This window comes from Hyperolius riggenbachi, chromosome 3 (assembly GCF_040937935.1).
Source record: "Hyperolius riggenbachi isolate aHypRig1 chromosome 3, aHypRig1.pri, whole genome shotgun sequence".
In the NCBI taxonomy this organism is placed as follows: Eukaryota; Metazoa; Chordata; class Amphibia; order Anura; family Hyperoliidae; genus Hyperolius; species Hyperolius riggenbachi.
Genome location: NC_090648.1, coordinates 38,409,646 through 38,431,533, shown reverse-complemented (window position 1 = coordinate 38,431,533; position 21,888 = coordinate 38,409,646). Strand labels below are relative to the sequence as shown.

Here is a 21,888-nt window from a genome sequence, read left to right as displayed (position 1 = left end):
TCTAACATATTGACAGTATACAGGAACAAAGTCTTAAGAAGGCTTATTCACAGAAAGATTACTTTTTTTCTTTTAAGCCAATAAATGGTATCATCCTCATTCAAAACTCTCTGCTTTCGCTGTGGCTAAAACGGTACAATGCTTTACTGCTACAGGAAAGGAGAAGGATGCCAAACTATACAGACTAGCATAGAGGTAGTAACAGCTCAGGTGACAGTGACAGTTTAGCAATGAAAGTAAAGCAAACAGCATTTTTATTCCTCTCATAGATGGTAGGAACAGAAAATGAGTCAGGAAAGAGTTAACTGAGACCACTGCTGGCTAGGAAGAAAAAAAACCCTAAAGCCATAAATTTAAGTAGACTAGAGATAAGAAAGTGTAATTTAGAGCTGCTGGGGTCAGTGTCACAACTATAAAGGAGAAAGTGAAGAAATTAGCAGGGTTCACTCATGTCTTTGAATGCCTGCATTAAAACTCAGCGGAACTTAGTTCTTTCTGCTTTGTAATGTAAATCCCTGGTATTTCTCACATCAACTTGTATGATCATGATAAGAGGAATTGATCATCAGATGAGGTGACAGTAGATGTTGATTGAGAGAGAGACTTGCTGGAATTGGGGAACTCTGGAATTCAGCTATTAGTGCAGAGCAGGGCGCAGGCTGGCTGCGCTGCGGGACCAGAAGAGGTGATTAATTTTGACATATGACCTCTTCTCTCTCCAAGTCATGCCGCCCTTCTTATCTTATCTGATTTTATCGCCCTAGGCCGTGACCTTTGTGGCCTTTCCAGAAATCCGGCCCTGCTTCTTGGAAAATTTCATTTGAGCAGCTGGGAAAGAAGTGGCCAGGATTTCTTAGTATTGTACTACATTGAAGTCTTGTGTCCTACACACTTGCTAGCAAGGACATTGTCATTTTTCATCATCTCTTTAAAGTAACCCAGTGGTTTTATTTCTAACCCTGCAGATTATCTCTGGAGACCTACCTGCAAATTCAAATTGTTAAATTTGCCACAACGGAGGTAAACAAAAACTCAGAGAGTCTTCCAAACATCACGCTAGGCTTTCAGGTGTATGACTCCTGCTCCATGCTTCAACGGGAACTTCAAGGTACTTTATGGATGTTGACGGGACAGAGCCGAGCTATCCCCAATTTCCAGTGTCAGAGGAAAGAGAAGCTGGCGGCAATTATTGGACACTCCACTTCCACTTACTCAATCCTCATGGCTCACATTCTTGGGCTTAGCAGGTATCCACAAGTAAGATGATTTTTTTTTAGGCCTAAACCAGTTCTAGTGTGGCGTATGGACTCTTCAATGACAGGATACACATTACAGCCAATCTCCTAAAAAACTGAAATACCGTTCAGAAATTCACAGCTAAAGGGATTTTCATAAATAACCTTTTATAAAAAAAAAAAAAAAGCATTATTAAATTAAAGCAGATTTCCATAAAATGTTATTGGATTGGGCAGATACTGTAAGAAAAATACTGTTTACTTCATTTAATTAAATTTTTATTTCTTCTAACCCGTGTGCGTGTGTGCGTGCGTGCGTGCGTACGTGTGTGTGTGTGTGTGTGTGTGCGTGCGTGCGTGCGTGTGTGTGTGTGTGTGAAGTATGTGTGTAGTGTGTGTGTGTGTGTGTGTGCGTGCGTGCGTGCGTGCGTGTGTGTGTGTGTGTAGTGTGTGTGTCTGTGTGTGTGTGTGTACTGTGTGTGTGTGTGTGTGTGTGTGTGTACAGTGTGTGTGTGTGTGTGTGTGTGTATGTGGTGTGTGTGTGTGTGTGTAGTATGTGTGTGTGTGTGTGTGTGTGTGTGTGTGTGTGTGTGTGTGTGTGTGTGTGTGTGTGTGTGTGTGTGTGCGTGTGTGCGTGCGCGTGTGTGTGTGTGTGTGTGTGTGTGTAGTATGTGTGTGTGTGTGTGTAGTATGTGTGTGTGTGCACGCGTGCGTGTGTGTGTGCGCGCGTGCGTGTGTGTGTGCGTGCGTGCGCATGTGTGTGTGTGTGTAGTGTGTCTGTGTGTGTGTGTGTGCGTATGTGTGTGTGTGTAGTATGTGTGTGTGTGTAGTATGTGTGTGTGTGTGTGTGTAGTATGTGTGTGTGTGTGTATGTGGTGTGTGTATGTCGTGTGTGTGTGGTGTGTGTGTGTGTGTAGTATGTGTGCGTGTGTGTGTGCGTGCGTGCACGCGTGTGTGTGTAGTATGTGTGTGTGTGTGTGTGTGTGTAGTATGTGTGTGTGTGTGGGTGTGTGTGTGTGTGTGTGTGTGTGTGTGTGTGCGCGCACGTGCGTGTGTGTGTGTGTATGTGGTGTGTGTGTCTATGTGTGTGTGTCTGTGTGTGCGTGCGTGTGTGCGTGTGTGTGTGTGTTTGTGTAGTATGTGTGTGTGTGTGTGTGTGCGTGCGTGTGTGTGATGGCCCAGCGTTGCCTGGGTATGTATTTGGCTGGTATTGGCTCCGCCCATTTTTCTAACTATAACACACAATTACGCGTGCGTGTGTGTGCGTGCGTGCGCGCGCATGTGTGTGTGTGTGTAGTATGTGTGTGTGTGTGTGTGTGTATAGTATGTGTGTGTGTGTGTGTGTGTGTAGTATGTGTGTGTGTGTGTGTGTGTGTGTGTGTGTGTGTGTAGTATGTGTGTGTGTGTGGTGTGTGTGTGTGGTGTGTGTGTGTAGTATGTGTGTGTGTGTGTGTGCGTGCGCGCGTGTGTGCGTGCGTGCGTGATGGCCCGGCGTTGCCTGGGTATGTATTTGGCTGGTATTGGCTCCGCCCATTTTTTCTAACTATAACACACAATTACTTAATTACTTAATAACCTAGTTTGTGAGCTTTGCGGTCTTTGGCATCATTAATTTGCATTGAAATGAAACAAATCTGATTGGCTGTGGCTTCACCCCCTTTTCAGAAATTGAACCCCAGTCACCCAATGACCAACTGTACCAGGTTTGAAGCATGTGCAATAAACACTGCAAGAATAGCAGCAATTAAATATATTCCCCTTGAAAATCAATAGGTGCATTTTGATTGGCAAATTTAGGCTCCACCCACTTGTCTAAATATTAATTCCAGTCACCCAGTAACCAACTGTGCAAAGTTTGAGAACCCTGCCATTAACAGTGTAAGACTGGCTGTGTAATGATCTGCTCTGCTGTCTGCACAGACAGACAGCTTTTTGACCATTTTTTAGGTCTGTGAGTTGCAGAGCTGCTGTTCTGGTGAGGAATTTGCATCCACTTGTCATGCAAATTGCTTAGCTGCTTCCTTTGATGGCTTGCAGTATAAATACCATTTCCTCCCAGAATTCCTTGCTGGTCATGATGGTTTGTTCCTGCTAACTTGCCTGGAGTCTCAGCCCTCTGCTCATTGTAGGCTATTATTGCTGGCTTAGAGTCGTTACCCTTTGGGAGTGTTCCTTGCATTCCTATTTAGTGCAGTCAGGTTGTGTTATATTTGTACTGCCTATTCTGTCTTGTCTTGTCCTTGCGATTGCACTGTTGCCAGCGGTTGGCGGTAGTGAATCGTTTTGTCTTTCCATTGCGATTGTTCTGTCGCCAGCGGTGGCCGACTAAAAATCGCTCTGTCTGTTTAAATCACACTTGCCCTAGCATTAGAGGCGGTGGATCTCTCTGTATTCTGTCTTGGAGTTTAACCTCAGCTGCGGTTGCTGCTGGTTACTTCTTCTGTCTCTTTTGTTATTTGGATTGCACTTGCCCTAGCGTTAGAGGCGTGGATCTCTCTGTATTCTGTCTTGGAGTTTAACCTCAGCTGCTGGTTACTCCTTCTGTCTGTTTTGGTATGCGGATCGCAACTCGTTCTTGCGGAAGAGCAGTGGATTCTTTCAGTCCTGTTCCTGTGTACGGATCGCACTCACTCTTGCAGAAGAGCAGTGGATCCTATCTGACTTGTTTCTGTTGTCTGTTTGTCCGGAGCAAACGCTTGCTGTTGCCTGAGGTAGGCAACCGATTAGCAAGCGTTTCTGTTATTTGTTTGTTTGTGTTTCTGGGTTCATGTGTTAGTTAGGGTCCGCGTGTTTTGTCTCTGTTGCACTACTCGTGCGGAGACCGCGCCATTAACGTGTTTTTGTCGCTGTTGCGCTTCTCGTGCGGCGACCGTGATTAGATAGTGCGCTTGTTATTTGCTTTGGCGTTCTGATCATTGTTCTTTGCTGTGTCCTTCTTACTACACCTCTGCTCTGTCTTTACTATCTCGTGTCGCTATCAGCAATCGCCATTCTTGTGATTGCTTCCCACTTGGTCTTCGCTGGTGTGTGGTCACCGTCGCCAGGGGCGACTAGATTGGTGGACATACATACATTCTGTCTCTGTGCTCACTCTCTTTCACTAGGGGCTATCTTGCCTTGTATTGCTTCCCCTCGTACAATTCCTACCTGGCATCTGTGGCAGTGCAGAGGGTTTATTCCTCTGCACTCCACAGCTCCATCTGCCAGTGGGAATTCCCCTCTACAGGTGCATAGCACCAAAGCTGGGTTCTGTTATTCAGATGTTTGTGGAGGATTTCCGCAGTGTCAGCGCACATCATGAGCGCTGGCCACGGAGGTATTCCACAATCATTACAGGCTGCAGTTTACACTTTCCCAGGGAAATTTGTATTTGTCTCCACCCACTGATAACCCGGCATTGCTCGAGTATGTATTTGGCTGATGTTGGCTGCGCCCACTTTTTCTAACCCTAACACACAATTACTCAATTACTCAATTACCTAGTTTGTGAGCCTTGCGGTCTTTGGCATCAATAATTTGCATTGAAATGAAACACATCTGATTGGCTGTTTGTGGCTCCACCCCTTTTCTAAATTGGAACCCCGGTCACCCAATGATTGGTGGGAATTGGGTGATTATTTCTGACCTGTCCAATCCATTTCCGATTGAGAAAGAGATTGATTTTGCAAAGTTATCATTGGGAAACCGATCCCTTTATTGAAGTTTGGATATGTACACCCGCTACAACTTTTTGTCCGATTACCCGTCGATTGGACAGGAAATTGCATTGCGTGTTCCCAGCATTAGCTACTAGTAATATTGTAGATTGTGCTTAGACTTGGACCTTAAGGAAAAAAATCATGTTTTGTTTTTAATTAACAGATAAGTCACTTCTCAACCAGTGACCTCCTGAGTGACAGAACACAGTTTGCATCCTTCTTCAGAACTGTACCCAGTGACGCATTCCAATCTAGAGGGCTGGCCAAACTTGTGTTACATTTTGGCTGGACATGGGTTGGTTTCGTAGCAGTTGCAAATGACTATGGGCAACGGGGCATTCAGGTCATTAAGCAAGAAATTCTGAAATTTGGAGCCTGCATTGAGTTTACTGAATACCTTCACCTTAACCTACCCAATCACAACATTCCTCGTATAGCTCAAGTCATCAAAGATTCCACTGCCCAAGCAGTAATTGTCTTCAGCGATGTCAACGTCTTTCCCGTGCTGGATGAACTTCTGAGACAAAACATAACGGGGAAGGTTTGGGTGGCGAGTGAAGCATGGTCAACCTCACTCTTATTTTCTTCAGAAAAATACTCCAGCCTTCTTGATGGAACTATTGGTTTTGCATTTTACAGTGGAAATATCCCTGGATTCAAACAATATCTTGAACAGACTAATGTTGATGATCTTCCCGAAAGACCTTGGAATTGGATGCTTTTGGAAGACAGTGTCGGTTGTAGTTTTGTTGATTTTCAAAAGTTCTCAGTCCCTCGAGAGAGACCACCAAGAAACTGCACGAGGGAAGATAAAGTAGAGAGTTTTCAAGCATACTTGAAGCATGTACCCAGCATGAGGATTGCCTATAACCTTTACACTGCCATTTCTGTCATCGCCAAAGCTTTGCATGACATGATGATGATCTGCAAAACAGGGAATAGTCCTCTCATTAACAAAGGCTGCTCAGATATATGGAACTTTAAGCCATGGCAGGTGAGGTCCAAATAATAATAACAACAACAATGATGTTTAACCACTTTACCCCCGCGCGTACGTATTTCTCCGCCCCTTTTTCCATCCTTTAAAAACCAGGGACGGAGAAACACGTACTTTCCGCGTTCCCGACGCTGCCCGCGCTCCCGCTCGTAAACACGCCGCCCGCCGCTAGTAAAACCGCCGCCGCCCGCTCGCCCAGAGATCAATGAACGGGAAAATCCATTCCCGTTCGTTGATCTAAGCCCCGCAATGATCAGCTGCTCTCCTATGGGCAGCGCGATCATTGTGAGAAAAAACTCACGTGTCCAGCCTCCTTATACTTCCTCCAAGCTTCCGGAAGGAAGCTTGGAGGTCGCATTAAAACAAAAAGTTACTGTGGCCATCTTGTGGCCAAATAGTAAACTACACCCTACACATTTTTCACATACAAATAAATGACTTTTACACATAAAATTAACTCATTACCTCCCACACTCCCCATTTTTTTTTTTTTTGTAATTAAAAAAAAATTAAAAAATTTACAATTAAAAAAAATACATAAATAGTTACCTTAGGGACTGAACTTTGTAAATATTTATGTCAAGAGGGTATAACACTGTTACTTTATAAACTATGGGCTTGTAATTAGGGATGGACGCAAAACTGAAAAAAATGCACCTTTATTTCCAAATAAAATATTGGCGCCAAACATTGTGATAGGGACATAATTTAAATGGTTTTATAACCGGGACAAAAGGGCAAATACGTTTCATGGGTTTTAATTACAGTAGCATGCATTATTTAAAAACTATAATGGCCGAAAACTGTAAAATAATTATTTTTTTCCCCACATTTTTCCTATTTTCCCATTAAAACACATTTAGAAAAAAATAATTCTTGGCATAATGTCCCACCTAAAGAAAGCCTAATTGGTGGCGAAAAAAACAAGATATAGTTCATTTCATTGCGATAAGTAATAATAAAGTTATAGACGAATGAATGGAAGGAGCGCTGAAAGGTGAAAATTGCTCTGGTGCTCAGGGGGTAAAACCCCTCAGTGGTGAAGTGGTTAATATGCCTAATAAAACATTTATTCTCCTGTGAATTTGAAAAGAAAAATATTTTACCAAAAATAATGTAAACTTTTTTTCTGCGCTATATGAAGACACTAATAATGAATTATATGCACATATTTTTGAAGCAACTGTGAAATGAGGATAACAAATATTGGATAAGCCTTGGCTGGGAGCTTATAGTGAAGTCTGGGAGCCACCTTCACTAATGAGGGTCAATAATGAACGAAAATGCTGACATTCTTTTTGCATTCAGTTTTGCAAAAATTATGTAAAATTAGAGCATAAATGCCATTGAATATTGTTTTGTACTTATTCACATTATTTGCAAATTTTTGCGGTTAAAAAAAAAAAACATTTCAAATTTTCGTAGTAAAAAAGTTTAAATTTTTTGAAAATGTTTGCATTGGAAAGAAAAAATAGTTTTCTTTAGCCATAATGTGAAAATACAATGTACTTTCATAAATATTTGCAAGCAACACTGATGAGGGTACCTCCTGTCTGCACTCAAGTAACAATATAACGCAGATAATTTTTATAAAGGTTACGTAATACAGTTTTTTTTTTAAATGGGCAACAAAGTGGTCATTAAGGTAATACAATTTTTTTTTTCACTTGTTTTCTTTCATTTTCTCTTCTCTACCCTCCTTTGTTATTCTGTACAGTACAGGTTGCTGATGTTACGGTCTTCTGTGTACCTCTTTCTTTATTTTCATCAGTTAACTTGTTTCTTTTTCATCTTTTGGTCTTTTATTCTAGTGTTTTCCTCTACTCTTTTTGTCCTTTTTTTTTCTTGAAGAAGGGGGACACACACCTGCTCTTTCTCACCACAATGCTGGCCTCCCCTACAAGGTTCCCTCACATGTAAAAAGCCATGTGAGTTGCTATTGTCCAGAATGCAAAGCCACACACTTACTGGCTCAATTATCCTGTCCATTCAACCAACAAGGTTAATTAAAATGTACCACAGGTGACATGACGACGAGATAGACATGTGTATGTACAGTGCCAAGCATACAAATAACTATTCTGTGTCCCTTTTTTTTCTTTTTGTGCCTAAAATAGTTAAACTTAAGCTTGCAAGTGACAGCTTCTGTTTTGTCCCTTGTTGGCCAATAGTGTATCCCTCACTGATAAGAAATTGCAGCCATAAAACTCTTTCCTGCAGAGAAGAGCATTGAGAGTAGGGAATAGATAAAAAAGGACAATAGTTCATATATTTTAGCTCTGGGACACTTAATAGACTGCCATAGAGCAGAGACAATAAAACATTGAATATGGGGACACAAAAATGCCTATATACATCCACTGAAGACAGAAGTTGATTTGCGCTAAAATGCTCGCTACATGTTGAAAATTTAAGAGGTTGGTAGCGTGGTGGGCATGCGGGGGGGGGGGGTGCCAGAGACTGGTGCATAGGGGACACAGAGGCATGTCATGGATCAGGGAACATATTCTAATTATTCATGTTTTGTTTTACGCCCAATACAGACTCTCACCAAGACAGACACCCAAGTGGAAAAAAATCTGTAAACCAACTCAATGAATTCCTGATTTGTCAATAATTAATATGTCCCTGAACTGATCTCAGAATAGGCACATGAATTGTTACACCTAGAATGCTGGGGGGGGGGGGGGAGCATTGTAAAACATGCACTAAGCCCACAGCTAGCTACACCACTGAATAAACATTAAACAAACAATATTGTATTTGCTTCTTGTTCACAGATACTAAAATATATAAAGAACGTCCATGTGAATTTAAGCAATGGACAAGAGATGTTTTTCAGTGACAATGGAGGTCCACCTCCTCTGTACGATATTGTCAATTGGCAACTGAACTCTGAAGGTGCAGTAAATCCGGCCGTGGTTGGAAGATTTGATGCAGCAACACTAAGTATTAATGCAAGTGCTCTAAGATGGGCCAGAAATAGTCAAAAGGTAAGTTCCTCAGCACACAGGAGCAGCACAATCGTAAATGTGTAAAAAAAAATAAAAGTATTGCAAACAGGCATATTAATATTTTAGAACATACAGAAATTAGAAGAAGAAAAGTGACACCATAATGTCACACAGTAAAGTCAGGAGGGCACTGTACACACTGGTTTCTTTCAAGATTCTCAGTCAAGGTGGTCTATATTGTATGCCACGGCAGAGTTCAAGCTTGCATGTGTATGTAGCTTCAGGCTGGCAAAATACCATACAATCTTGATCAGTCAATCTTAACCACTTAGCAACTTCTGCCACGCTTTTCTAAGTACTTGTTTATAACCACCTGCAAACACATGTAAACACTTGGTTCTGTGTTCTATTTTTAGAAAACAACGTTAATATAGCACCATCTTGTGTCCAAAAAGTACAACTACTTCTAAATACACCATTAAACACTTACCATGGAAAAATTAAATGCTTTTTCATTATTAATTTAAACATTGTAATAACTGGGACAAATGGGCAAATAAAATGTGTCTGTTTTATCTACAATAGCACATTTTATTTTTAAACTATAATGGCTGAAAGCTGGGAAATTGTGATTTTTTTTTTTCATTTTTTTCTTCTTCTTCCCTGTCAAATGCATATAAAATAATATAATTCTTAGCATAAACTACTGCCCAGAGAAAGCCTAATTTGTTCCACAAAAATTAATAAGATCATTTCAGTGTGATAATTAGCGATAAAGTTATTACTGAATGAATGAGAAGAGTTTTTGAAGAGGAAAAAAACTGTGGTAGAGAAGTGGTTAAAGGGATTCCGAGCTGTAAATAACAACAAAATTGGTACTCACCTGGGGCTTTCTGCAGCCCACCGTAGGTCGGGAGGTCCCACAGCATCCATCTGGCTCTTCTCCCAGGGCCACGTCTGTTGACACCACGCCGGCCACCTCGTGTCATCACGGCGGCCGGCGTGAGAGTACTGCGCATGCACGGTTTACGTGATGATGCGAGGTGGCTGGCGTGGTGACGACAGACGTGACGTTTCAGGAAGAAAGAGCCTGACACTCGGGCCCAGTGTCGCCGGGAGCCGCCGGGGAGCCGTTTCTGGCCAGGCCCTGGGAGAAGAGCCAGATGGACGCCGTGGGACCTCCCGACCTACGGTGGGCTGCAGTAAAAGCCCCAGATGACTACCAATTTCATTTTTATTTAGCGCTCAGAGTCCCTTTAAAGAAAATCCATAAGTAAAAAAACCCTATGGGGGATATTTACCTCGGGAGAGTTTGAAATGTACCTACCTCAATCCAGTGCAGGTGCAGTATCGGCTCTCTGCTCGGGCTCCAGCGTAAACAGCTGAGCCCAGTTGGGTCCACTCTACTGCGCAGGCATGAGTCCTGTGCTGCAGCCCAATCCGATAGCTACTACTGCGCCTGAACTGGAGCCGGGAAAGGTACATATGGCAGGTGGTTCGGTGCCTGCGCTACAGTTGACATCCTTGCTGTGGTTTTGGGGGCTTCCAGCGCTGAATAGCTAGGGTGGGGGAAGCCTCATTAAGATCCAAAGGCTTTCCCCTCCTGAGGTAAGTATCCCCCAGAGGTGTTTTTTTTTCTTACAGTTTAACGTTAATGAACTGGTTTGTGCACTATGCATTCCTAAAGTTTTAATATGGGTACATTAAAATGAATGCTGGAAAGACATTTGCATCAAAAATAAATATTTTATTTTTCATAGATCCCCACATCTGTGTGTAGTGAGAGTTGCCCACCAGGTTTCAGAAAAGCGGCCATCACTGGGAAACCCAACTGTTGCTTCCAGTGTGTCACCTGTCCACTTGGAATGATCACCAATCAAAGTGGTGAGATGATACATACATTGGAAAAGGCTTTGCAATACTAATACTTTTCATTTTATTTTCCTAAAGTGAACCTGTGAGAAAAAAGGGTAAAGATAGATACTTACCTTGGTAGAAGGAAGACTCTGGATAGTTCAGTGGCTTCCTCATCCTACTTGACCTCACTGTTGCAGCACTGGGACCCTCTAAACATATTCAGTAAGGCATGTGAAATATGTTCTCATGGGCACCCTTCCATCCGTGTATAAGTGCAGCTGCACTGTGCATGTACAGATACGGCCCTTGCTTGCACAGTAGCATGGGGCTGCTTGTGCACTGAGAAAAACGCTGTGAACATGCGGCTTTGTGCCACTGCACAAGTGTGGGCTGTACTCACACCTGTGCAGTGCAGTCATGCTTGTACATGCCTCTGATAAGTCCAGACGGACGAAACGCGTAAGGCGGAGTCTGGAGCGCCTGACGTCACTGAGAGTAGAGCGAGGAGCGTGGTTCGGCCGGAACTGTTGATCGAGCGGAAGCGCCAGAGTGGAGACGGGACACCGAAACAACAGCGGAGGTGACACCGCTAGGCTGGTATTGAGCCTGATATGCTCGTAAATCAATTAACTAAGTGAGTGCAATTCTACACAGGGCAGTGGCAATCGTTTTTATGGTTTTACGCTATGTGCTGTTTTTTTGTGATTTTTTAAGTGATACTTGGATTAAAGCCGATGGATGTATACTGCTACAAAAGACGTTGAGTGATTTATGTGATAGACCCACCTGTACTTGAGGTGGATTACGTCTGGTGAGCCTGCAATTCTTAAGGGGATCGAGTGGTTATTGCACCAGGAGTGAATACACGAGTGGAGCACTGGTTTGGCACTTGGGTGTTTGTGAACATAAATTTTGCAAATCTAGCAGTAATGCACTATGTTCAGATCTCTCTGATTTTGCAGGTTGTTATTTCATAAGAAGAGGAGCGCTGTCATATTATAGACTTTAAGATACAGTGTGGACTGACGATAGCAAATACTCTGAACTGGGTTTTATAAACTGTGGGGGTCAATTGGTTTACTGGTGGGCGCATTCTGTATTACTATCATTTTTTATGCTTGTACATGGAAGGGAGTGCAGCCACAAAGAAGAAAAGTCACGGTGGGCAATGATGGGATGGAGCAGGATCAGAGAATCTTCTGAATCAAGAGGCTCCCCTCTACTGAGGTAAGTATGTAACTTTTCTTTTTTTTTTTTCTACAGGTTTGTTTTAAGGGAATTAAGACTTCATGTGTAGGGATACATGAAAATGCCAATATTCTTTTTGCATTAATTTTCACAAAAATAACAATCAAATTCAATTTTCAAGCGAAAATGCCATTGAAAAATGTATTGTTCGCATTTTTAAAAAATATCGATTTTGTTGCATTTTTGCAGTTAAAAATTGGTAAAAATATAGTTTTCCGTTTCTTGCGAATGAAATTGATTTTTCGTGTTAACACATTTTTCGTGTTAATGTGCTGCAGGTTTGTGGATGCAGCAATATGAGAGCTTTCACTCCAATCAGCTCTTCCTTACTCTTCTGAATTATTTTTTGCCTTTGCCCTTGTTCAAAAGATTAAACCTACTTGTTGTTGTCCTGGTCCAGGGAAGTTGCTTTTGATGGGGAAACAAAAAGTAATAAAGCCTGAAAGAGTTTCTAACTTCCTTATAATTTTTTTCTTAATATTTTCCTTGAGCAAGGCTTTAGCTTAATGTCTTCTTTCTGGTTTCAATGATTGTGGTTTATGTAATAACCCATCTTGTCAACTTTTTTAGATTCATCTGAGTGCTTCCAATGTCCATGGGATCAGTGGCCAAGTCAACAGAAAGACAGATGTCTACTAAAGGTCATAGAGTACCTATCCTATGAAGAAACTCTAGGAGTTATCCTAATGTCTACCAGCATTACCTCTTCCTTGATTCCTTTGGCTGTTCTTGGTGTATTAATTTACTACAAGGCAACTCCTGTAGTCCGAGCCAGTAATTACACCGTCAGCTGTCTTCTCCTTGTCTCCATGTCTCTTTGCTTTCTTTCTTCACTGGCCTTCATCGGGTACCCCAACCGTGAAAAATGTCTTCTACGCCAAGCTACCTTTGGGATGGTCTTTGCTTTTTGTGTTTCTTGTATCCTGGCCAAAACACTTATGGTTATGATTGCCTTTAAGGCCACAAAACCAAACAGTGATTTGAAGAAATGGGCCAGTCCCCACGTCTCATATTTGGTGATTGGCTTGGGAACCTTTCTTCAGTCTGTGATTGTTGCTACATGGTTGAATGTATTCCCACCATTCCCTAAATACAACGTAAATGCCAAACCTGAGATTCTTATTTTTGAATGTAATGAAGGATCCCCTATTGCCTTTTGGTGCAATCTAGGTCATCTAAGCCTGCTTGCACTAGCCAGTTTTGCAGTTGCTTTTTTTGCCAGACAACTGCCGGATAGTTTCAATGAAGCCAAGTACATCACCTTCAGCATGCTGGCCTTCCTTACCGTGTGGGTCTCCTACATCCCAGCATCAGTAAGTACGAGTGGTAAATACACAGTAGCCATGGAAATCTTTGCCATTCTCTCCTCCACCTGGGCCATGCTGTGTTGCATGTTTGCTCCCAAATGTTATATCATTTTGTTTCGTCCAAAACTGAACTTAAGAAAGCAACTTTTAGGAGTTAAAGACTATATGCGCCACAGACACTAAACCAGTATGAAGATCAGGAACTCTGAGCCCACTGGTTGTATGCTTGTTTCAGCGGTGGAACTCCATATTAAAGCTTAGAGATAAGCATCACAATCAGGTCATTTGCATTTTGCAAGGAAATAAAGATATCAGCTTTTTGCTTTTTATTTTGCCACATGTCCAAAATGTCATGCACAAAATATCAGTGTTAGCACACATTTGCAAATATCAAATAAACACTTGTGTTCTTTATGTCTTGTGTTTTCTTTTTTTGTAACTTGGATATCTGGTTGGCACTAGACCTGGGGTGGCCACAGATGATATAATAAAAAATGATTTCATTGTATAGGTTTTCCATAAAAATGATCAGTTGTACAGAAAAAAATGATTTTTTTTTTCATTATTATTATTTGTTCAAGTTCCTTGGTTTTGTTTTGTTTTTGCTTTTTCAGAAAAAAAAAAAAAAAAAAAGATTAAGTGGTGGATTTTTCTGATCAAATTTTTTTATGAAAATTAAATGCTGTAGGGTAGATTGTCAATTAATGTTTTTGTTTTTGTTTTTTTACTTAATTGGTGAAAAATATAATACAACATGTTTGTTGTGATTAGATTAGATTTTTGAAATGTTGCAATGAATAAGAAAAAATGACTGTAATTCTGGAATTGATGAGGGAATTTATGGGTAATGATACAGACAGTATCTGACGTCTCAAATTATGATACCATAAACTCTACATGCTAATATAGTGCGTTGGTGTAGAGGCTGGAAGATGACATGCGACAAGAACAGAGGACCTGTCATCAATATTGTTTTTTTATCATGCAACCAATAGCTTGGCACAGTGGTCATTTCAGCACTGGAGCTGTCAGACAGTGTCAGTGCTAACAATTAAAGCAGACCTGAACTCAGATTGTCAACTTTGTCTGCTCTAAAAGATACACAACAGCATACTAACCTTTAACCACTTCCCTACCACAGTTTTTTTCCACTTCAAGACCAGAACAATGTTCACATAACGCTCCTCCCATTCATTCACCAATAACTTTATGACTACTTATCACACTGAAATTATCTATATATTATGTTTTTGTGGGACAAACTAGGCTTTCTTTAGGCAGTACATTTTGCTAAGAATTATTTTATTATATATGCAATTTACAGGGAAGAAGAAAAAAAACTGCAAAAAATCACAATTTCTCAGTTTTCAGCCATTGTAGTTTAAAAATAAAATGTGCTTTCGTAGATAAAATGGACACATTATATTTGCCCATTTGTCCCGGTTATTACAACATTTAAATTGTGTCCCTAGTACAATGTATGGCGATAACATTTTATTTGGAAATAAAGGTGTATTTTTTCAGTTTAGTATTTTTTTTATAGTATAAAAATAATTATAAGCTTTTATTTACAAAAGCAACAGTAATAAATCCTTATAACATACATACATACATACATATTTAAAAAGTCCCTTATGTAACTATTTATATAGTTTTTTTTTGTTTGTTTGCTTTTACTGTTGTAATTTAAAAACATCTTTTTACAAGTTTTATGTTGGTAGCTATATGGTAGGGGTGGAAGGAGTTAAAAATAATAAATATTTAATAAATGTTTGAAAGTAAAAGTGTCTTATGGTATATTTGTGTATATCTGTGTGTATTTTACTTTTTTAGCCACAAGATGGCACTACACTTAGGTCACCATCTGCTGTTCACAGCAGATAGGAACCAAAGTGTGTGTAACACTTTCCTTGCCAGTTACGAATGAAAGATGCATCTTTCTCCCATTCATAATGGCACAGTGATCGGGACTGAGCTATGCAGATTCCCATGCCCTGATCACAGAAGAACAGGGATGCGGCGATGGTGAATGGAAATGGCAGGGGAATCTCGATTGGCGGTGGTAAGTAAATAGTGTGTATATATGCACCCCTGATCTGCTAGTGGTTAACACAGGGGCGTATATATATGTACCAAAGATCCACGACTGTTTAGAGAAAAACATTTATTTGTTACACCTAATGCAAATCCTGCAATAAATCTGCAGTGTGTCTACTTCCTGCTTTCACTGAAGCAGACATGTTGTTAACATCCTGTGTTTATGAATTAGCTGTGCTGCTATGGCAGAGCAGATCCCTGAGCTGACACAGCTGAGAAATCAAATTACAGTGGTGATTAGGCACAGATGGGGGGGGGGGGAATTAGACCGGCTAAACTCTTTAAATACATACAAGGTGCATGTCTTTGATTTCCTTCTGACCTGTGCAAGGGTTTAGGTCTACTTTTAAAGGGTGCTTTTTCCTAATGCCCTGACACTAAGCCTGCACCCCAAACAATGCCCACCACCCTCCCCCAGACTTGATGATTGACCATAACTAATTTATTTTCCTGGACCTTCATGCTAACCTCTCACTTGTGAATAATGTGAAAACGCTACAATTCTCTTAATACCAAAGGCAGGAGTTCCATTCTGTACAACAGCAAATTCTTTCATGGCTGAGATGAAGCGAGAGACATGCGGAAATCACCTGCCGGCAAGACAAATAGAACCAACATTTCCTAGAGAGCAGTGTAAGCAGTGTAAGTGTAATCAGGCTACAGGAATACTGCGCAGGCTACAGGAATACTGCGGCATTGATGGCATAGTACTTCAGTGGTTCCAATCATTCTTGAGTGGCAGAACCCACAAAGTGTCTATGGGGCCCTTCCTGTCCACCCCTGTAACACTTAAGTATGGGGTGCCTCAGGGCTCAATCCTCTCTCCCCTGCTTTTCACGATTTACATGCTACCGTTGGGAAAACTAATCCAAAAACATGGTCTGACATACCACTGCTATGCAGACGACACCCAACTATATCTTTCCTTCAAGCCTGGTGTGACAGACCCAACTCTAACTATAAACGCCTGCTTACGTGAACTACAGGAATGGATGAATGACAACTGGCTGAAACTAAAACGAAGACAAAACTGAAGTCCTTCTGATTGGAGGGCAGAGCATGATAACAAAACAACTTAACTTGCAGTCTTCACCACTGGGAATAGGAGGCACGGATCTACGCAGCTCTGATCATGTGCGTAGCCTGGGAGTTCTAATTGATGGGGATTTAAACTTCAGAACTCAAATCTCTGCTGTGGTGAAATCATCCTATTTTCACCTGAAGAACATTGCAAAAATCAAGCACCTCATCCCCCCAGAAGATCTGCCAACCTTAGTTCATGCCTTCATCACATCCCGACTGGACTACTGCAATGCTCTCTACACTGGCCTTCCAAAAAAGGTCTTGTACCGCCTGCAGCTGATACAAAATACTGCTGCCAGACTGCTAACCAACCAACCCCGTCACTGCCACATAATGCCAGTCCTGCATTCCCTTCACTGGCTACCTATAGAATGGAGGGTCCTATTCAAGATCGGCCTACTGACATTTAAATCCCTGAATAATCTGGGCCCTGGATACATGAAAGATATGTTACAGCTGCGTAGCAATCCCTGCATTCTCAGATCCACAGGTTCTAATAATCTAGTCATACCCAGAGTCCACTTGGAAACTTTTAGTCCCAGAGCCTTCTGTCATGCTGCCCCTAGGTTTTGGAACTCCTTACCTCAACAGATCAGGACAGCCCCATCCCTGGACGTGTTTAAATCCAGACTGAAAACCCACCTGTTCAGTCTGGCATTTGCAGAAATATAACTTTTGTTGTGTGAATACTTCATCCTACTACCAATTACTGAATCTGAGAGAGCCTAAGCGCTTTGTGTCCTATGGGAGAAAAGCGCTATAGAAATGTTATTGTATTGTATATTGTATTGTATAATCTCAGTGTAGGTATTATGGTGGAATGGAAGGTCTGAATCAGCTCATATTTGGAGCCTAGGTCATGTCAATGTTGTGGACTCAGGCACTCTATTCTTAGAGGTGGAACAGATGGTGTCTAATGTGATCCATATTCTTTGAACATTAAGACTGACTTAAACCTTGTTTAGAGTTGACCACAGGGATGGTGAGTATGGCTCGTTAGATAACCTCATCCACAAGTACCACTCTTTTTTTTTTAATAGATAAATATGATACACTTTTTTACTTACGCAAGCCATCCGGGTTTTCATGTTCATATATGGTATTCTCACTTGGGATCTAAAGCATGTTCTCCACCATGCAAATCAATAGTCATTTTGTATGTTTGAATGTTCACCTCAGTGGTCTTCAAAAAATACATGGGCACGATCCTCCTGTGATGCATTGCATATAAATAAAAGTGTCTTTCCTGATGTCCTTATTGATATATGGTCAAACAGGAAATTTTGGAGCTGTTCATGCTGTGTTGACTAAGGGTCTGACACTTGGCAATGGTTATTTTACACTAAGATTCTTATGAACATTAGAAAACGGAAGTACACACAAGAGCATAGGTAGCCAAATCAACTTAAACTAGATTTATTGAACAGTTGTATACTTTTATGGTGGCCATACATGGTACAATAAAAACATTCGATTTTCCCGTTTATTCAATCTAAATAATTGAATCGAATGAAAGTTGAAAATATTTTTTTTCCGATCAAGAAATTTGAACGATTATCCCGTTTTTTTGAGAAAAATCTGATCGGACATGCTGGAAATTTTTTTTTATATTCGATCTAACGGAATAATCGAACTAAATTATCTAATCGAAAAAAAAAATTTGAAAAATTGTACCATGCATGGCCACCCTTAGGAAGCAACCATGGAACACTTGTGGCTAGTGTTGGGCGAACACCTAGATGTTCGGGTTCGCGAACGTTCGCCGAACATCGCCGCGATGTTCGGGTGTTCGCGCCGAACTCCGAACATAATGGAAGTCAATGGGGACCCGAACTTTCGTGCTTTGTAAAGCTTCCTTACATGCTACATACCCCAAATTTGCAGGGTATGTGCACCTTGGGAGTGGGTACAAGAGGAAAAAAAATATTTGAAAAAGAGCTTATAGTTTTTGAGAAAATTGATTGTAAAGTTTCAAAGGAAAAACTGTCTTTTAAATGTGGAAAATGTCATGTTTCTTTGCACAGGTAACATGCTTTTTGTCGCCATGCAGTCATAAATGTAATACAGAGAAGAGGTTCCAGGAAAAGGGACCGGTATACCCCTTTTTAAAATTCGAGTTTGGTCGAATTCGAATAGTAAATTATTCGAAGTCAGTCGAATATTCGAGTCGAATAATTTTTACTATTCGATTCGACCTCGGACTTCGAGCTCACTATTCGAGTCGGTATTCGAGCTAACTATTCGAGCTGACTATTCGAATTGGCCTTAAATAGCTTCCAACACTTGTTTTGAGGGTGAATGATGCAAGAAACCTCTTTTTTTCCAAGTAACAACAGCAAGTGATTATGTGGGGATGTTCCTTTAAAAAAAAATGTGGAAAGAGAAGTTGTGTCCTTAATTTTGTTCAGTAGTGTTACTGTATATACTTGTTCTTCTTCTTCTTTATCTTTCTTCTTCTTCTTCTCGATCTTCTTCTTCTATATCTTCTTCTTCTTCTTCTATATTGTCTTCTTCTTCTTCTTCTTCTTCTTCTTCTTCTTCTTCTTCTTCTTCTTCTTCTTCTTCTTCTTCTTCTTCTTCTTCTTCATCTTCTTCTTCTTCTTCTTCTTCTTCTTCTTCTTCATCATCATCATCATCATCATCATCTTCTTCTTCTTCTTCTTCTTCATCATCATCATCATCATCATCATCATCATCATCATCTTCTTCTTCTTCTTCTTCTTCTTCTTCTTCTTCTTCTTCTTCTTCTTCTTCTTCTTCTTCTTCTTCTTCTTCTTCTTCTTCTTCTTCTTCTTCTTCTTCTTCTTCTTCTTCTTCATCTTCTTCATCTTCTTCATCATCTTCTTCATTTTCTTCTTCTTCTTCTTCATCTTCTTCTTCATCTTCTTCTTCTTCTTCATCTTCTTCTTCTTCCTCTTCTTCATCTTCTTCTTCTTTTTCATCTTCTTCTTCATCATCTTCTTCATCTTCTTCTTCATCTTCTTCTTCTTCTTCATCTTCATCTTCTCCTTCCTTTTCAATATCGTCTTCTTCTTCTTCACGTATTTCTCTTTTCAATTTTTTTTTTAAAGAAATGCAGCTATTTTTGAGCGTAACAAATAGCTGGTGGGCGCACGCATGTTGGAAGCGCCATTGTATGTGCTCCCTGGCAGTGGAAACACAAAGACAGCAGGAGGTAAATTCAGCAGCAGGAGGAGGAGGATGAGTGTGTGGCAGCAGGCAGTCAATGAGGCAGGCAGCTCGCCGTGACATAATAGCCCTGGTACCTAGCGGTGATACCAGGGCTGTAAATAAACACAACAGGAGGTCCCAGACAGCGGTCGTGCAGCCCACATTGTGTCCAATACACAACTGGGACAACACAGTTTTCTACCCGGGCACCTCAGAAAAATTAAACCTTTTTTTTTTTTTTAATGGTTTGTTTGGTTTTGGTTTTGCAACCAATATAGCTATTGTTTGACGTAATAGCTGGTGGCAGAGTGGCAGCAGAAGGTAATTCTGTGTACCCTGGCAGTGGGAAACACAGACAGACAGCAGCAGCAGGAGGAGGAATGGAGGAGTAGGCGAGCAGCTATTGTTTGACGTAATAGCTGGTGGCAGAGTGGCAGCAGAAGGTAAATCATCTGTGTACCCTGGCAGTGGGAAACACAGACAGACAGCAGCAGCAGGAGGAGGAATGGAGGAGTAGGCGAGCAGCTATTGTTTGACGTAATAGCTGGTGGCAGAGTGGCAGCAGAAGGTAAATCATCTGTGTACCCTGGCAGTGGGAAACACAGACAGACAGACAGCAGCAGCAGCAGCAGGAGGAGGTATGGAGGAGCAGTGTGAGTGTGGCAGCAGGTAGGCAGCGTGACATAATAGCCCTGGTACCTAGCGGTGATACCAGGGCTGTAAATAAACACAACAGGAGGTCCCAGACAGCGGTCGTGCAGCCCACATTGTGTCCAATACACAACTGGGACAACACAGTTTTCAACCCGGGCACCTCAGAAAAATTAAACCTTTTTTTTTTTCATGGTTTGTTTGGTTTTGGTTTTGCAACCAATATAGCTATTGTTTGACGTAATAGCTGGTGGCAGAGTGGCAGCAGAAGGTAATTCTGTGTACCCTGGCAGTGGGAAACACAGACAGACAGCAGCAGCAGGAGGAGGAATGGAGGAGTAGGCGAGCAGCTATTGTTTGACGTAATAGCTGGTGGCAGAGTGGCAGCAGAAGGTAAATCATCTGTGTACCCTGGCAGTGGGAAACACAGACAGACAGCAGCAGCAGGAGGAGGAATGGAGGAGTAGGCGAGCAGCTATTGTTTGACGTAATAGCTGGTGGCAGAGTGGCAGCAGAAGGTAAATCATCTGTGTACCCTGGCAGTGGGAAACACAGACAGACAGACAGCAGCAGCAGCAGCAGGAGGAGGTATGGAGGAGCAGTGTGAGTGTGGCAGCAGGTAGGCAGCGTGACATAATAGCCCTGGTACCTAGCGGTGATACCAGGGCTGTAAATAAACACAACAGGAGGTCCCAGACAGCGGTCGTGCAGCCCACATTGTGTCCAATACACAACTGGGACAACACAGTTTTCAACCCGGGCACCTCAGAAAAATTAAACCTTTTTTTTTTTTTTAATGGTTTGTTTGGTTTTGGTTTTGCAACCAATATAGCTATTGTTTGACGTAATAGCTGGTGGCAGAGTGGCAGCAGAAGGTAATTCTGTGTACCCTGGCAGTGGGAAACACAGACAGACAGCAGAAGGGCAGTACACAGCAGCCCACTGTAGGTGTAAAATGTGTGGCTGCAGGCGACGTAATAGTCAAAGTGAACCAGGCTGGCTTAGTGAGCAGGAGCCAGGAGGTGGTAAAGGGTGGTAAGGCACATTAACGATGGTTCCGGCAGCCAGTTCATGTCCCCCTCTCGCCGACAACAGGGGCCAGGAACTCGCCTTCCACCCACGCCTGGTTCATCTTGAGAAACGTCAGTCTGTCCACAGACTTGTGAGACAGACGTGAGCGTTTCTCGGTGACCACGCCACCAGCTGCACTGAAGCAGCGCTCGGACAGCACGCTGGAAGGGGGGCAGGACAGCACTTCCAGGGCGTACTGCGCCAGCTCGCTCCAGATCTCCATGCGCTTGACCCAATACTCCATGGGATCAACAGGGGCATCGCTGTCAAGCCCGCTGTACGACCCCATGTAGTCAGCCACCATGCGGGTCAGGCGCTGGCTGTGACCGGAGGAGGATGCTGCTGCATGCATCTCCTCTCTAGTCACTGCTGCCGGAGCCTCTACAGTCCTGTAGAGCTCGTGGCTGAGAGACAGCAGGTCTGTGGGGCGCTTGCTGCTGCTGGATGCAGGCACCTGCTGCTGCCTCTGTGCTGGCTGCTGGACAGTGGGGGTGGAAGGCTGGGGGAAGGCTTCCTCCA

The 21,888-nt window shown here is 42.0% G+C and overlaps 1 protein-coding gene across 1 annotated transcript in view; it reads left to right on the top strand.

Annotated features, from left to right (window-relative positions):
• LOC137562065 (extracellular calcium-sensing receptor-like) overlaps positions 1–21,888 on the top strand; it is a 56,966-nt gene that overhangs the window by 20,406 nt on the left and 14,672 nt on the right. The window contains exons 3-7 of the mRNA XM_068273405.1: positions 966–1,257; positions 5,097–5,927; positions 8,711–8,923; positions 10,645–10,768; positions 12,560–13,315. Coding sequence (XP_068129506.1) covers positions 966–1,257; positions 5,097–5,927; positions 8,711–8,923; positions 10,645–10,768; positions 12,560–13,315 — 2,216 coding nt within the window. The remainder of the gene's footprint in view (positions 1–965; positions 1,258–5,096; positions 5,928–8,710; positions 8,924–10,644; positions 10,769–12,559; positions 13,316–21,888) is intronic.